A 16,343-nucleotide genomic window follows, 5' to 3' on the forward strand; every position below is an offset into this window, starting at 1 on the left:
AGCTCATTTCTCTAGCAGACACCAAGGTATTTACAAAGTTCTGTTACTCGCCTATGAAACATGTTTACTAATGTGCCAGACACAGTGCTTGGGACACTGGGTATGTAGCTGCACAGGGTCCCCATTGGCCTTAAGTAACTTTCAGCTGAGTCTCTTCATCTCTAACATGCAGATTATTGAATCCTTCTTGTGAGAATCACCTGATATAAAGTATAAAGTATGTAGAAATGCTCTTTAACCAACTACAATACATATAAGTCTTTCCACCTCCGCCCCGCACCCTCCTCTATTTTTTTTTTTTTTTTTTTTGATTGAAGACAGGGTCTTGCTCTGTCCCCCAGGCTGGAGTGTAGTGGTGTAATCTTGGCTCACTACAGCCTAGACCTCCTGGGCTAGAGTGATCCTCCTACCTCAACCTCCCAAGTAGCTGGGACTACAGGTGCACGCCACCACGCCTGGCTAATTTTTGTATCTTTAGTAGAGACGGGGTTTCACCATGTTGCCCAGGCTGGTCTCGAACTCCTGGACTCAAGTGACCCACCCGCCTCGGCCTCCCAAAGTGCTGGGATTACCGGCGTAAACCACCACGCCTGGCTGGCTTTCCCTCTCTTCAACTGTGTAATGTACTGGGGTGGGAGGCTATGATTCCATTATCATCTTTTAAATTACATTTTATACATACAAAAGAATAATTATAATGTATATATGTGTTATATACATAATTAGATGAATACCCATAAATCTACCATTTATCCCAAAAACTGCACCATTACCAATGGCATCCACCTGGTGTGTTTTTTTTCCTCCCATCCCCAATCTCTCTATGGTAACTATTAATACATTTTGTGCTTATCATTCCTTGCTTTTCCCAAAGTTTTATCATATATAAGTAAACCCTATATTGCTTAATTTTGCTTGTTTTGGAACTCCTGGGCTCAGGTGATCTTCCCGCCCTGGCCTCACAGACTGTTGGGATTACAGGCGTGAACCACTGAGCCTGGCCTGTTCCTAAGATTGATCCACTCCAATTACGTACTTTGCACCCATTTTCCAAGCCTCATCTTCTTCACCCTGCCTTCAGATCACAGGAGCACAAAGTGGCCTGTCCCATTTCTGAAGGCCTCTAGCACCCATTGTCTATTAAAAAAAAAATTTAAAAAGATTGAAACCGCCTTTTCCTTGATCTTATGTGCTGTTAGGCTAACTAAACACAACCTCCTGGAGAGCAAGGAAACTGCTTATCATGGTAAAAGAGCACTGAATGGAGCCAGGAGCAGTGGCTCACGCCTGTAATCCCAGCACTTTGGGAGGCCGAGGCGGGCGGATCACCTGAGGTCAGGAGATCAGACCATCCTGGCTAACTTGGTGAACCCCTGTCTCTACTAAAAATACAAAAACTTAGCTGGGCGTGGCGGCGGGCGCCATAGTCCCAGCTACTTGGGAGGCTGAGGCAGGAGAATCGCTTGAACCCGGGAGGCAGGGGTTGTAGTGAGTCAAGATCGCGCCACTGCACTCCAGCCTGGGCGACAGGGCAAGACCCTGTCTCAAAAAACAAAATAAAAACAAAGAGCATTGAATGGGGAGTTGGGTCGCCTGGGTTCCAGGCCATTTCATCTTGACAGGCAGTGTCCTTGGACTCGTCCCCTTCACCTTCCTGAGCGTCAGCTTCTTGCCAACCTTTTTTTTTTGTGTGTGAAGAACTTCTGAGACAATGGGTATAACGCGCTTCGTAAACTGCGAAGCATCCTCCTCAAATTAATGTTCGTGCCATCGTTGGTCCCCCGCTCCTAGAGGGGCCACTGCACAAAGACCCAGGCCAGTGACTCGCTGTGTTTGGGGACGGTCGTGTCGCCCCCGAGGCAGGGGCCAAGATGCTTCCTTTCTTCTGGATCTCCCTGGCAGCGCGAGGTCCCGAGGCAGTGTTGACTGAGGTTAGGAGTTCAGGAAAACGGCCAGGAGGACATAGGGCGCTGTCCCCCTCGAACTGAGCAGGGCTTTAGATTTAGAGGAGGTGCTAGATTTACGCATGCGCACCCTCTCTGGGAAGACCTTGAGAGACCCAGCCAAAATTGGCTCTCTCGGCTCGGTTTTTCCCCATCTAGGGCTACAACTTCTGGGTGCGCATGCGTCCTGCCCGGGTGCAGTTGGCTGATGATTCCGTCTGTCACTGGCAGAGCCAGCCGAGTGAGGCTGAGGTTCCGCTTCCCGCCCATGGGCAGGGGCGCGGAGAGTGGACCGGGGTCTTTGTCCGCACCCACTGCAGTGTTGGACAAGCGGATTGAGGCGCCTTCCCGGCCGCGGGCCGCAGGCTTGGAAGCGTTGGTTGGCCGAACCATTGCCTCATTTGCCTTGTCACAGCCGGGAGGACGCCGGGGGAGAGGGGTGAAGGGGCTGCTACGTAGGGCGGCGGGACTGGCGCTGCATCCGAGCGGGGTCCGCGGGCCAGTTGCCAATCAGCCATTTATTGAGCGTCTCCTGTGTGCCATACACATAGGAATATGGTGATTTTTCCCTTCGGGGAGTTTACAGCATAGAGGAGATTAAACAAGTGACTTTATTGCCTTCCCTCGACCTCCCTTCTACCCCTTCGCCTTAGATGGATATTTTCTCTTTCTGAACCCGGAACCGCTCCCTCCTCCCCCGCCCGGCTATAGCTGGCAGGGCAGGGATTGGATGCCACGGCCGGCGCCAGGCTTCGTTCTCCGCCGAGGGTAGTGACACAGGCGAGGACGTTCCCCGCAGGTCACGTGAGGGCGGGTCCTGGCGGGCTCGTGACCTTCCCGTAGGCGGGGTCCCTCTCCTCCCAGCTCCGGCCAGCGTCGTGGTAACCAGCTTTTATGGGGCACGTGGCGGCTGATGCGCAGTAAATAGGAGTGACTCTCCCCTGCGAAGGCGGGACCGCACTTTATGAGACCAAACAAACTGCCTGAGCGAAGCCCTTGGAGCTGTAAACAATTGGCAGCAAGTACAAAACAAAGGTGGCAGGGTGGAGAGGGTGACCGGGAGCGGGGCGGGGGCATTGTCAAATATAAATCAGTCCGACTGGAAGCACTAAATCCTGAGCCCCCCCTCACCCAGGCTGATCTGAACTAGACCTAGCTGGGAGAAGAGCGGGAGGCTGTAGGAGCTTCCTAGTGCCTCCTTTTCCTCTTGGGCCTCTGGTTTACCAACTGTGAAACAGGGCAGGGGAATGGACTTTGGGCAGTGACACCGTGATTTAAGACTGCAAACAGACTGCAGGGCGCGGTGGCTCAGGCCTGTCATCCCAACACTTTGGGAGGCTGAGGTGGGCGGATCACGAGGTCAGGAGTTCGAGACCAGCCTGACCAATATGGTGAAACCCCATCTCTACCAAAAACAGAAAAATTAGCCAAGTGTGGTGGCGCGTGCCAGTAATCCTAGCTACTCAGGAGGCTGAGGCAGGAGAATCACTTGAACTCAGGAGGCGGAGGTTGCAGTGAGCCGAGATCACGCCACTGCACTCCAGCCTGGGTATTGGCTCCAGTAGAATCGAGCCATTCTGGAACCTGGGGTGGGGTCGCCCAAGTGTCCCTTTCACATCCGCTGTTCTGAAACAAGTTTCCACAATCACAAGGCTGGAAAAGTTACTCAGCCCATGGGACTGAGGGGTGTGAGTCAGAAGAAGATGAGCTACAGAGAACTGGTCTGGCAGTCTGGCCTTCTTGGCTGGAACAAATACCACCCTTTGCCTCCCGCCTACCAAGAGCTGCCTGCCTCTGGGTACAGGAGCCTAGTGGGTGCTAATTCTTCTGTGGACTCATATCTGAGTCCAGGAAACTGGGACCCTAAGGATCTGTGCTGCTTCAGGAGCTGATCTTGCAGCTGAAAAGTAGAGGAGAAGCTGCAAAAAGTTATGTGCTCTTGAGTATTATTTTTAAAAATCTATATGGTTTGTAGTACTCTCCACAGTTTACAGAGTGCACTTTCACATGCATTATTTCATTTTAGCCCCACTGAACACATACTGTGTGCCAGGCATGGGGCCACATACAAACATGGACAAGGCAGTGCATTTTTTCTTTTCCCCCCAAGACAGAGTCTTGCTCTGTCACCCATGCTAGTGTGCAGTGGCACGATCTCGGATCACTGCACCCTCCACCTGCCGAGTTCAAGCAATTCTCCTGCCTCAGCCTCCCGAGTAGCTGGGATTACAGGTGCATACCACCATACCCGGTTTTTTGTTTGAAAAGGAGTCTTGCTCTGCTGTTTTTGTTTGAGAAGGAGTCTTGCTCTGCTGCCCAGGCTGGAGTGCAGTGGCACGATCTCAGCTCACTGCAACCTCTGCCTCCCAGGTTCAAGCGATTCCCCTACCTCAGCCTCCCAAGTAGCTGGGACTACAGGTGCCCGCCACCACACCCAGCTAATTTTTTGTATTTTTAATAGAGATGGGGTTTTACCATGTTGGTCAGGCTGGTCTCAAACTCCTGCCCAGTTTGGCTTCCTGAAGTGCTGGGATTACAGGCGTGAGCCACTGCGCCCGGCCTAATTTTTGTATATTTAGTAGAGATGGGGTTTCACCATGTTAGCCAGGCTGGTCTTGAACTCTGACCTCAGGTAATTCACCTGCCTTGGCCTCCCAAAGTGCTGGGATTACAGGTGTGAGCCACCATGCCTGGCCGGCAGTACATTTTTTTTTTTTTTTTTTTTTTGAGACGGAGTCTCGCTCTGTCACCCAGGCTGGAGTGCAGTGGCCGGATCTCAGCTCACTGCAAGCTCCGCCTCCTGGGTTTACGCCATTCTCCTGCCTCAGCCTCCCGAGTAGCTGGGACTACAGGCACCCGCCACCTCACCCGGCTAGTTTTTTTTGTATTTTTTAGTAGAGACGGGGTTTCACCGTGTTAGCCAGGATGGTCTCGATCTCCTGACCTCGTGATCCGCCCGTCTCGGCCTCCCAAAGTGCTGGGATTACAGGCTTGCGCCACCGCGCCCGGCCCCGGCAGTACATTTTTAAAAGGAGCTTCAGTATGGTTGTAGAGAAAAAACAGAAACTGGTACCTACATTTCCAGGTAAAATGAGGTAGGTGCTATAAAGAAGGGGCAGATTCCTGGCTGGGTGCAGTGGCTCATGCCTGTAATCCCAGCACCTTGGGAGGCTGAGGTGGGCGTTATCATGAGGTCAAGACGTCGAGACCATCCTGGCTAACACGGTGAAACCCTGTCTTTACTAAAAATACAAAAAATCAGCCGGGCATGGTGGCGGGCGCCTGTAGTCCCAGCTACTCGGCAGGCTGAGGTAGGGGAATCACTTGAACCTGCGAGACGGAGCTTGCAGTGAGCCGAGATCACGCCACTGCACTCCAGCCTGGGTGACAGAGACTCTGTCTCAAAAAAAAAAAAAAAAAAAAAAAAAAAAAAAAAAAAAAAGCTGGGGGCAGATTCCTAAGACACTTCATTGGAGGATACCACAGCCAGCTAGGCAGGACAGGGGAGGGAGAGAAATCAGGAAAAGTTTCATGATGTGAAAATTGTAGGAGTAAAACCTTAAAGATAGGAAGGATTTCGAAGATAGAAATAGGCGTGGTAAAGCAGTTTTTTGCTAGACCTCTTCTTACCCAAACCAAGTAAGTTCATCTATTTTCATGTCTTTGACTAGTAGCAGTAGCAAGTGTTCTCTTCAGTATCTACAAAACTCATTTTTTCTCCATCCTTCTGTCTACGCCTTCCTTGGGTGTAGGCTCTCACTATTTCTACTTGTAGAGGATCCTGACAGGCCACTTGCCTCCAATGCGGCATTCCTTTCCAGCTGATTTTCAGCGTTACTGTCAGAGGGCAACTTTTACTGGCAGGAGCTTTCTAAAATGCAAGTTTGGTCAAATCCCTCCTCTACTTAAAATCTTTTGATGACCAAATATCTGCAAAATAAAGTCCAAGTCTTGGTAATCAAGGCCCTTTATAATGGGGCCTCTGCCCACCTCTTCGGTTCTATGTGCTGTTCCTTTGACCTGCATCACCGTATTTGATTTCCTGAAGCCACTATTGTCTCTCCATACCTTATGTGTTATTCCTGCTATGAGGAATGTCTTCCTTACTCTCATTTGCCCAGGCGACTCCTATATGTCTTCAAACTCCAGCTCAAGCACCTCCTCTAAGAAGCCTCCTCTCATTTTCATTAGTTTGGATTTGGGTGTACCACATCTCTGATCCCAAAAGCCCACTTACATTCTTTCTATGTGACATTTAACACAGACTCAAGTATAAACTGTTGGTTCACTTGTCTCCTGTGGCCATTAGACTGTGAATTGCCTAGAGGCAGGAGCTATCTCATTCCTATGTCCCCAGTGCCTAACACAAGGTTTCACAAAGTATAGGTGCTTGATGTTGGTTGGATTTCAGACAGATTATGGCGTGGGCCATACCACAACAGATCTGTAAGGGAACTGATAGGGCTGTCTGGTCTGCCTAGAGTCCAAGGGATGCAGAGGGAGCCATAGGGACTAAGCCTGGAAAAGAGGTTGTGCTGGCTCTTTGAAGGCCTTGGGAGCAAGGCCAAGGAGTTAGGACTTTAGACGGTGGGCAGTGGAGAACCATGACATGTTAGATTATCAGAGCTGGGCCAAAGATGGGGAGGATGAATTGAAGAGGGGAAAGGTGGGGGATGAGAGAAAACAAGCAGCTATTAGCTCTGGATAGGTTATATGGCAGGATAGGCAGGATAGGTTATATGGCAGACACAGTACTCAAAATCACTGTGGTTTAACAAAACACAGTTATTTTCTATTCACACAAAGTCCACTCGTGCTGGACAAAACCTTAGGGCAGCTTAGCAGTCTAGGCTGCTTTGATCTGCTAGTGCTCCTCCTCAACACGTGCTTCTGCAATTCCCACAACAGGGAAAGAGTGTTTGGAGAATCAGGCACTAGCTGCATTTCGGAAGGGACACACATTACTTCCCATTATAGGCTACAGCCCAGAACTAGTCCAATAACTCCACTTGACTATACAGGGACTGGGATGCACAGCCTTTTGTGTGTCCAGGAAGGGAAGAGAACTGGAAATATGTGTGGGCAATACTAACGCCTACCCAAGACATCATGGAATGATGGCTATATGGAAGGAGGCACAGGCCAGTCTGAGGAACCAACTGCAGATGTGCAGAAGACAGTGGTCTCTCTTCATGGCTGTGGCTGAGCTACAGTGTACATTGTACCAGTGGGTTCTCACCTGTACCAACATCTGCAGAATTTTGGGAACTACAAGGACAGAGAGGATGACCTCACTCAGACGGTGGTTGGCAAGAGGCGTCAGTTGTTTGCCATGTGGGCCTTTCCATAGGGCTGCTTAAGTGTCCCACAGTATGGGATCTGGCTTTCCCCAGGGCAAATGAGGAGATGGGGAGACAGAGAGGGAGAGGGAGGGGGGGGGGGACTGGAGGGAGAGGGGAGGGAGAGGGAGATGGAGTAGAAGCCATGACTTAGCCTTGGAAGTCACATGCTATCACTCTGTCTTTTTTAAATTGGATACACCATACCAACCATGATTCGCTGAAGGAGGGGACCACACAAGGGCACGAATACCAGGCAGGGATCATTGGAGGTCATCTTGGAAGCTGCTACAGGAGAGCAGGTAACCAGCAGGGAGCCTCATCTGGAGGGTGGTATCCTCTTAACCCCTTCCTGCTCAGCTCATCGTTCCTCTCTGCCCCTACTGAGGGAGAAGTGAGGGGAAGACTGCAATGACCTTATGAGGGAAGCAGGACCAGTAGAGATGGTCATCTGCATTTCACAAATGAGGAAAGCCAAGGCACGAAGCCTGACTCCCGTGTGCTCCCACCACAGCCTGCATGTGTAGCACCCACAGCCTTTTTTTTTTTTTTTGAGACGGAGTCTCGCTCTGTCGCCCAGGCTGGAGTGCAGTGGCCGGATCTCAGCTCACTGCAAGCTCCGCCTCACGGGTTTACGCCATTCTCCTGCCTCAGCCTCCCGAGTAGCTGGGACTACAGGCGCCCGCCACCTCGCCCAGCTAGTTTTTTGTATTTTTTAGTAGAGACGGGGTTTCACCGTGTTAGCCAGGATAGTCTCGATCTCCTGACCTCGTGATCCGCCCGTCTCGGCCTCCCAAAGTGCTGGGATTACAGGCTTGAGCCACCGCGCCCGGCCCACCCACAGCCTTAACCATGCCTCATGGATTTTAGGCGTTCGTAGGCCTGTCTCTGCCACTGTATATGGCCCCTCACACTCCACGTTTGTCTCTGCAGCACCTGGGCTAGGTACAGAGAAGCAGCCACAGCCTGTTTGGAGGAAGCCAAGCCGGATCTGCTTTCCTCCATCTGCTTTCCTCTACAGCCACTGCATCTGCCCCAGGGCACAGCTGTGCTGGGTATGAGGAGGCAGGGTTTTTTTTTTTGAGACGGAGTTTCACTGTTGTTGCCCAGGCTGGAGTGCAATGGCACAATCTCAGCTCACCACAACCTCCGCCTCCCAGTTTCAAGTGATTCTCCTGCCTCAGCCTCCCTCAGCTGGGGTTATAGGTATGTGCCACCACGCTCGGCTAATTTTGTATTTTTAGTAGAGACGGGGTTTCTCCATGATGATCGGGCTGGTCTCGAACTCCCGACCTCAGGTGATCCACCCGCCTAGGCCTCCCAAAGTGCTGTGATTACAGACGTGGCGCCCGGCCAAGGAGGCACGTTTAAGAGCAGGCCACACTGGCTGGAGGGCATGGTGGGGCGGGGCGGGGTGGGGTGGTCCTGTGGGCTGTGTGAGGAGGGGAGAGAGAGGCTCCTGGGCACTGTTAAAGCACTTCGAAAGGGCAAGAGCGGCTTCCTCTGCTGGAGGGAAGCATGCTGTGAGGAGCACGAGGGTGGAATCCGCCTGTGCCTCACACAGTGCCCGGGCAACTCTCTCCTGAGGAAGGCTTTCAGCGGGCAAAGGTCGTCACCGTGCCACACTCCCACCCCCAACACCATCCTGGTTTGAACCCAACCTTGGGTGGCATTTCTGCTTTTGTGTCCCAGAATCTCTCCTGAGGCTTCTAGCTGGGCAACTCCTCTTTAGTGTGGCCTGGGGCTGCCTCCTTCTGATAGAACACTTAGAAGAAATTCTCACCTGAAAACCCCACCTGAGACCTGTGAAGTGCCCCACCCTGCAGGCCGCCCCTCATTCTTCCCTGCTGAGGTGAAGCGCTGCCTCTCATCCTGATGGGGCTACACCAGTCCTTCCTTCCCATCCTCGCGGCACCAAAGAAACCAAAACCCACGCCGAAGTATCAGAAACGTGTATTCTTTTTCTTTTAATAGTAAACCTCTTTACAACAAATATAGTGAAAGAGTTTTCAAACAAAACTCGTAAGAATCTCGAGGACTTTGTCTTTTCTTATTGTGCAGAATACTAAGAAAGCATCACCATACAGCACGGAAAGAAATACTGAAAACAAATCAACAGCCTCACACTTGGACTCGCCCGCCCCAGGACCCAGGAAGAGCCCCGGAGTGTGGGTGATTGTCAGGTGTGGGGGTGGGGCACCTCCACGGCCCGGCCCGCCCCTCCCTTCCTCTTCCTCACCACCTCCCTCCCTCTGGGACTTGAATGGGGAAGAGGAGAGAATCCAGATTCTCCATTCCAGCCTCCCTCCCCCACACAAATGCCATTCCTTCTACCAACCGCTTTAAGGGGTGGGGAGAGGCAGCAGAGGGGAGAACAAGGAGTTCCCAGGCTCCATGTCTCCTCCCCTCCGCGAAAGCCTAAACTTACCCCTCACCCCACCCCAGGGGATTCCAAAGAGTCAGTTAAAAATATAGAGAGATATAGATATTTCTAGATACACTTTTACATTTCTGTCTCTCCAAACAAATAAATAATCAGCAAGAGAAGGTGCATTCCTTCCTTCCTGTCCAAGGTGGGGAGGGTTGGAAGGGGGTCGGGGGTCAGTCTCGCTGCACTGAGCGTGCTGTTGAGAGGGGAGGATGGTGTGTTCCACTGAGGTGGTGGGGGGGGTCCTCTTGCCCACTGTCCCTGAAAGCTGTGGGAAACCTGGGGAGGGGAGGGCCATTAGATGACTCCAGTGGTTACTTTGGCAAATGCCCAGTTCTTCAGAGGGAGTGGGTGGAGGCGAATTTGGCTTGAGAGGAAGAAGCCATTAAGTCCCCATCTGAGGTCTGGGTTCCCAGGGACCCAATTCATCTGGCCGCCCTGGAGCCCCTACCCTCAAGAGAAACCTTCGGATACTGAACTGCAGAAATGTCACATATTCACAGACCACCCTGTCCCCAGGGACAGAGAAGAAAGGACACAGAAACATCCACACATGGTAATCAAAAGCCAGGTTTGCCTTTATGAGGCAGAGGGCAAAACTGGTGAATATTGCACCGTGAACTGCAGGGGCCCTCACCCCCACCCCGTGTTTAATGGTGGCCAAGCCCAGTCTAGAAAGGTGGGCAGACTAATGGTGGGAATAGCCTGAGAAGGGAAGGCCAGTCATTCATTTATTGAGCACCTATCATTCAACCATTCACCCATTCAGCATTTATTGAGTGCCTACTATGTGCCAGGCACTGGGCGAGGCTCTGGGGATGCATGCATGAACAAGATTACACCCTGGCTTCTTTCAAGCCCTGGATCGAGGCTCATCAGTTTTTGAAACTCCCTCTAGAAGCCTGCAGGGGAGGTGGGAAGGCTGGACGTGCTGCCCCCACCCAGTCAGTGGATTGGGGTTAAGAGTAAGAATGGGGTCGGGCGCAGTGGCTCACGCCTGTAATCCCAGCACTTTGGGAGGCCGAGGCGGGCGGATCACGAGGTCAGGAGATGGAGACCATCCTGGCTAACACGGTGAAACCCCGTCTCTACTAAAAATACAAAAAAATTAACCGGGCGTGGTGGCGGGCGCCTGTAGTCCCAGCTACTCGGGAGGCTGAGGCAGGAGAATGGCGTGAACCCAGGAGGCGGAGCTTGCAGTGAGCCGAGATCCCGCCACTGCACTCCAGCCTGGGGGCAGAACGAGACTCTGTCTCAAAAAAAAAAAAAAAAAAAAAAGAGTAAGAACGGATCACTGCTGCTCAGCTGAGGGAGAAGCTTCACGGAGGAAGAGGGACTTGAGTTTTGCTCTGAAAGCAGGTCTGGGGTCGGGGAAAGAGGGTACTCCAGGAACCGTGTGTCAAGCATGGGCGACTAAGTGGAAAAATGTGGGTGGAAGCAGATGTCCCTGGAGGGAGAGGCCCTGGCAGAGGCAGGGCTGCAGGGAGAAGCACAGAGGGCTACCTGTCAATCCCCCCAACTGCAGTTCAATGCGTCAGAGCTGAGGGTGAACACAGGGAAAGGAGTAGGGAAGATGGGAGTTGGGGTCCCAGGGCTGTGGAGCTGGAGCAGCCAACTGTCCCTTTGTAAACACACACCAGGCACGCTCAGACACAGAGATGCTCCTAGAGCTCCAGTCACAGATTTGCATACACACTCGGCCAGGCTCAGAGACACACAGAGGCACACCCACGCAACCACATATACACATAAATACAAAGGTACACCCGTGCAACCACACACACACACACACACACACACACACACATAAATACAAAGTTACACTCAGACACATAAACACCAGATGCCCTCATGAACACACTCAGGTACACGTGTGTACCTGCATAGAGGCTCCTCTGCTTCTGGTTCCTTCCCTGCATCAAGTATGGGAATACTGCAAGAGGCTGGGTCATAGAGGCGGGCAAAGACGGTCAGCTAACGCAAAACTGGGCCTTATCTAACTCTACTCTCCAACTGGGAGGAAACCCCAAGGGAGCACCGCACCCCTTGGGAAGAGGAGCTGGGCTTGTGTGAAGGAGTGGGGTAGACAGTCTGCCTGCCTACGTCACCCCAGGCCAGGCCCCTTAGGGCGGGGGGTGATCCTAGAGAGCAGGCTGGGAGCCTGCCCCCTCTGGTTTGATCCCCGATCCTGCCTGAGGTCTCAGGACCCCGTACTTCGGCTGCCCCTGGGCCCCTTGCTCACTGCCCCGCTGAGGAGGCAGCAGAGAGGGGCGGACTCAGAGGAGGGGAGGGGAGCAAGAACAACAGCAGAAGAATCTCATCTGTACAGTACGGGCCATTTGAGTCATTATTATTACAATATACTTTGACAAAAATAGAATCTCATTTCATATCAATACAACAACAACAACAAAAAAACAGTTTCCTGGACTGTTACACCGCTAACGTTTTCCAAAGGTCGCTATTTACAATTACAGTAGCCAAGAGGGAAGGTGGGATGCGGCCTGGAGGTGGTGGGACAAGGAGGTAGCCAGAGACAATGGGGGCGCCAAGAGCAAGGAGGCGGGGTCAGGAGCAGAAGGAGCTAACTAACGGGAGAAGCTAGGGAGAGGGGCCAAGGAGGAATGAGGGAGGTGGGACCTCTACGGACCCATCCGTAGGACCTCCCACCCCACAGACCATCCCAGTGCCCACTCCCCCAGGTAGTGTGTGTGCAAGGCCAAGGACATCCCCTCACCACACTCGCCCCGATCAAAGAGCTCTGGCCTGGAGCACCCCAGGGAAGTCCAGGCCGACTCTCCCCCGAGCCACCTCACTGAAGACCCTCTCCCCATTCTCCCTGCACATTATGGCCAGCTTTACAGGGCTGGTGTCAACTGAGGGGTGGGGAGCTATTGCACTGTATATCTTAGAGAAAAGCTGGGGAAGGGAGGGGCCCAATTTGCCCCCTGCCTAGCCCTTCTGCCCTCCTCAGCCCTCTCCTCATGGCTCTCTGTCTTTCTCTCCAAATGTGCTTCCAGAGAGGCCCCCACCTCAAACCCCTGTCCCCAGCTTCAGATTCCCAGGCTGCCGTCCCAGCCCAAAGCTCAGCCAGCACCCACACACCTTGGGGGTGCAGCACACACAAGAATCAGCACAGGTGTGGCACGTGTGTGTGCAGGGGCATTTGGGGGCCAGGCTTAGGTATTCTGTTCCATGTGCCTATGGCTACATGAACCCCAAAACAGAGACCCTTTTCAGAACCTCTGCCTCACTTTCCCCTTAAAACACAAACCCACCCATCAAGCCCACTTTGGGGTTTCAGTCTAGAGTGTGGGTTTCTGTTGTTTGGTAGTTTTTTGGTTATTTCCCTCTATCTGGGGGTGGGGTGGGAGGGCTCCACATGCAGGGCTCGGCACCTGTCCTTTCCCAAAGGCCTATTGGGCCCCCCACCCCCTTCCTGCAGCATATGTGTACAACGTGCAAAGTGTCCCCCCTTCCCGCGAAAAAGAGAGCCCCCCCAGCCAGTGAAAATGGTGGGGGGTACAGAAAGAGGGGATGAGAGCATCCCCTTCTCCAAAGCGAGAATCCAAATTAAAAAAAATATAATAATAATAATAATAATATAATAATTATACACAAATGTAACCGTCAACAGGACACGGAGCACAAGAAAGGAAGTGGGGGTCGAGCGGGAGGAGCTCGGGGCAGGGAAGGGCGGGCGGTGAGATTGTCAACTCTTCATCAGGGAGGCTGAGAGGAGGGGAGTGGGAATCGTCACTTTAATGTCTGTGAAGAGAGGAGATGGAGAAGGGGGTGTGAGGGGGTGGCCCAGGCTACGGGTATGCACCCCCCACTCCCCTCTCCCCATAGGGCCAGGATTCTAGTGGCAGGGCCAGCTGTGAGGGGAGGAAGTCATCGAGCAGAAGGACTAATGCTGGAGGGAGGGAGAAGATGGGCCTTTGGCAGGGGTGAAGGGGTGTTGGTGCTGCCCTAGAAGGGCTGGCGGAAGGGCTAGCCGGCCACAAGGCCTCTTGGGTGGGAAATAAAACAGGTTGGGGGCACGCGGGGCAGTCCCTGGGTGTAGCAGACACTGGCAGACAGGAGAGGTGATGCTACAGTACCCAGGTATCGAGCCGCATCCTCTTCACAGCTGAGCCCTCAGCCTCAGGCTCTGGGGCTGGGCGCAGCAGGCCCAGTGTGGGCCCGAAGTCCCCCCGTCCGTCATCCCGGTCCCCCGTCTCATAGGATCCCCCGGCTGGGCTGCTGAGACCATCACCAGGCTCAGGGCGGGCAGCTGGGAACACAGCTGGAGGGGGAGGCGCAGGGCTGCGCTCACGGCTTGGGGACACTGGTTCTGACTTGATGCTGATGTGTGGGTGGGTGGTGACTGTGAGGGCAGCACCCACATGGGGCAGGGGGCTGCCCGGGCTGGAGGCAGGCAGTGGAAATGGGGTACAAGGGATAAAGACAGAGGGGGTGAGTGACAGAACAAGGGATAGGACACCAGACAGAAAGTGAGAGAGAACAGAGGATGAGAATATGGGGGATGGGGTATTGGGGAGAGGCAATTGGATGGAGAGTGATCAGAAGAGGGTCGAATGAAGGGAAGAGAAGGGAAATAAGAAATATTAGTTCTCTTTCCATCCCATGTCATCTTCTGCAACCCAGGGACCCCCACCTCCCACCCCCTACCCTGGGGCTGGCTCTCAGAAGGGGTTCAGGGTGAGCCTCTTCGGTCTATACAAGAGACCCCAGGGGTGCCACTGTTGCCTAACAGACTGTGCAGTGCACAGCCTCACAGGATGTCCACTAGAACCCCGCAGGGAACCCAGCTCCCAAGAGGCCTCTCCTCTTCCCGCTCCTCAATTCTCCCTTCCCACACACTCACATGGAGTCTCCCCAGGACTCACATGAGGTTGCTGAGAGATACAGGGACCAGGTGGGACTGTTGCTGAGGTGGCTGTTGCGGCTGCTGAGGCTGCTGTGGCTGTGGCTGCTGTGGCTGCGGTGGCTGCTGCTGTGGAGGCTGTGGCTGCTGCGGCTGCTGGGGCTGCTGCGGCTGTTGCCAGGCGGTGACGTTGCCTAGTGACAGCCCCCCAGGCGAACTGAAGGCTGGTAAGGAGGGGAGCTCTGCACTGGTCAACTGGTAATCTGCATGGAGGAAAAGTGAGGATGAACCTGGAGTTGGGGAGAGCACAAAGGCTCCTATGAGGGAGCTGCCTCCAGGAAGACGGTGGGGATGAGGGGACAGGGAGTGTGTAATGACAGATGTAAAGAATTCAAGAAGACCACAAAAATTCAGTGAAGATGGTACTCAGAGTTAAAGAAACCTAAGTCATAATAACCATGAGGTGCTGTGTTTTAACAGGATGAAAAGATGTGGTTTTTGTTTTGTTTTGTTTTTTTTGAGATGGAGTCTCACTCTGTTGCCCAGGCTGGAGTGCAGCGGTGCGATCTTGGCTCACTACAACCTCTGCCTCCCAGGTTCAAGCAAATCTCCTGCCTCAGCCTCCTAAATGGCTGGGATTACAGGCACATGCCACCACACCCAGCTAATTTTTGTATTTTTAGTAGAGATGGGGTTTCACTATGTTGGCCAGGCTTGTCTCAAATTCCTGACCTCAAGTGATCTGCCCACCTCAGCCTCCCAAAGTGCTGGGATTACAGGCATGAGCCACCGCGTCCGACCAAGGTGTTTTTTTTTTTTGAGATGGAGTCTCGCTCTGTCCCCCAGGCTGGAGTGCAGTGGCGCCATCTCTGCTAACTGCAAGCTCCGCCTCCCAGGTTCACGCCATTCTCCTGCCTCAGCCTCCCGAGTAGCTGGGACTACAGACGCCCGCCACCACGCCTGGCTAATTTTTTGTATTTTTAGTAGAGACGGGATTTCACCGTGTTAGCCAGGATGGTCTCAATCTCCTGACCTCGTGATCCGCCCGCCGTGGCCTCCCAAAGTGCTGGGATTACAGGCATGAGCCACTGTGCCCCACCAAGGTGGTTCTTAAAAATAGTGTTGAACTTAAAAAAAAAAAAAAAAGTCAGCTGGGCGAGTGGCTCACGTCTGTAATCCCAGCACTTTGAGCGGTCAAGGCAGAAGGATCACTTGAGCCCAGAGTTTGAGACCAGTCTGGGCAACACGAAGAGACTCCATCTCTACAAATAACTTAAAAACTAGCTAGGTGTGGTGGCATGCACTGTAGTCCCGGCTATTCAGGGGGCTGAGGCAGGAGACTTGCTTGAACCTGGGAGGCTGAGGCTACAGTAAGCTATGATCATGCCACTGCACTCTAGCCTGTAGGAACCTGTCTCAAACAAACAAACAAAAATCATGTGTAGGTATCACTTGCATAATAACAATTTAAAAAATAAAAAGATGGAAAAACATAAGTCGAGAAGGTCTATGTCTAACTCGTCTTTTTTCACCTGGCAAGTCTCCAACTGCCTTTTTAAAATTTTTTTGGTTCAGTCTCTGCAGAGACTGTCAAAAACTGCCAATGCCAATTATATTTCAAGTCATCTTGGTGGGTACTGGTAAAGTTTTCAATTAGCAACTATAACACCTTGAATAAGCCTCATTGACTATGATATCCCACTGCCCAAAGCTCCAATTGCCTTTCTTTTTTTTTTTTTTTTTTTTTTTTTTTTTTTTTTTTT

At 52.6% G+C, this 16,343-nt stretch overlaps 1 protein-coding gene, 1 long non-coding RNA gene and 1 other non-coding gene across 5 annotated transcripts in view; 1 reads left to right on the plus strand and 2 right to left on the minus strand.

The window, feature by feature from the left end:
• The first annotated feature begins 2,612 nt into the window (after window positions 1–2,612).
• Window positions 2,613–10,653, plus strand: LOC111543797. The gene is made up of 3 exons (XR_002731953.2): window positions 2,613–2,978; window positions 7,509–7,584; window positions 9,344–10,653. It is a non-coding gene; the product is annotated as an uncharacterized LOC111543797 (long non-coding RNA).
• A 1,379-nt stretch (window positions 10,654–12,032) lies between these two features.
• Window positions 12,033–16,343, minus strand: part of MEF2D (myocyte enhancer factor 2D) — a 35,828-nt gene continuing 31,517 nt past the window's right edge. For 2 of the 3 annotated variants that reach the window (XM_023214059.1, XM_023214058.1), the window contains exons 10-12: window positions 14,603–14,843; window positions 13,814–14,120; window positions 12,035–13,478 (exon numbers count right to left, since the gene is read on the minus strand). In XM_023214059.1, the coding sequence (XP_023069827.1) occupies window positions 13,467–13,478; window positions 13,814–14,120; window positions 14,603–14,843 (560 nt within the window). In that variant the 3' untranslated portion in view covers window positions 12,035–13,466. Of the gene's footprint in view, window positions 13,479–13,813; window positions 14,121–14,602; window positions 14,844–16,343 lie in introns of all 3 variants that reach the window. The other variant, XM_023214060.1, reaches the window with a different exon arrangement.
• LOC111532299 lies at window positions 16,156–16,293 on the minus strand. Its single transcript, XR_002728499.1, has one exon. It is a non-coding gene; the product is annotated as a U4 spliceosomal RNA (small nuclear RNA).

This window comes from Piliocolobus tephrosceles, chromosome 1 (genome assembly GCF_002776525.5).
Source record: "Piliocolobus tephrosceles isolate RC106 chromosome 1, ASM277652v3, whole genome shotgun sequence".
NCBI classification, from domain to species: domain Eukaryota; kingdom Metazoa; phylum Chordata; class Mammalia; order Primates; family Cercopithecidae; genus Piliocolobus; species Piliocolobus tephrosceles.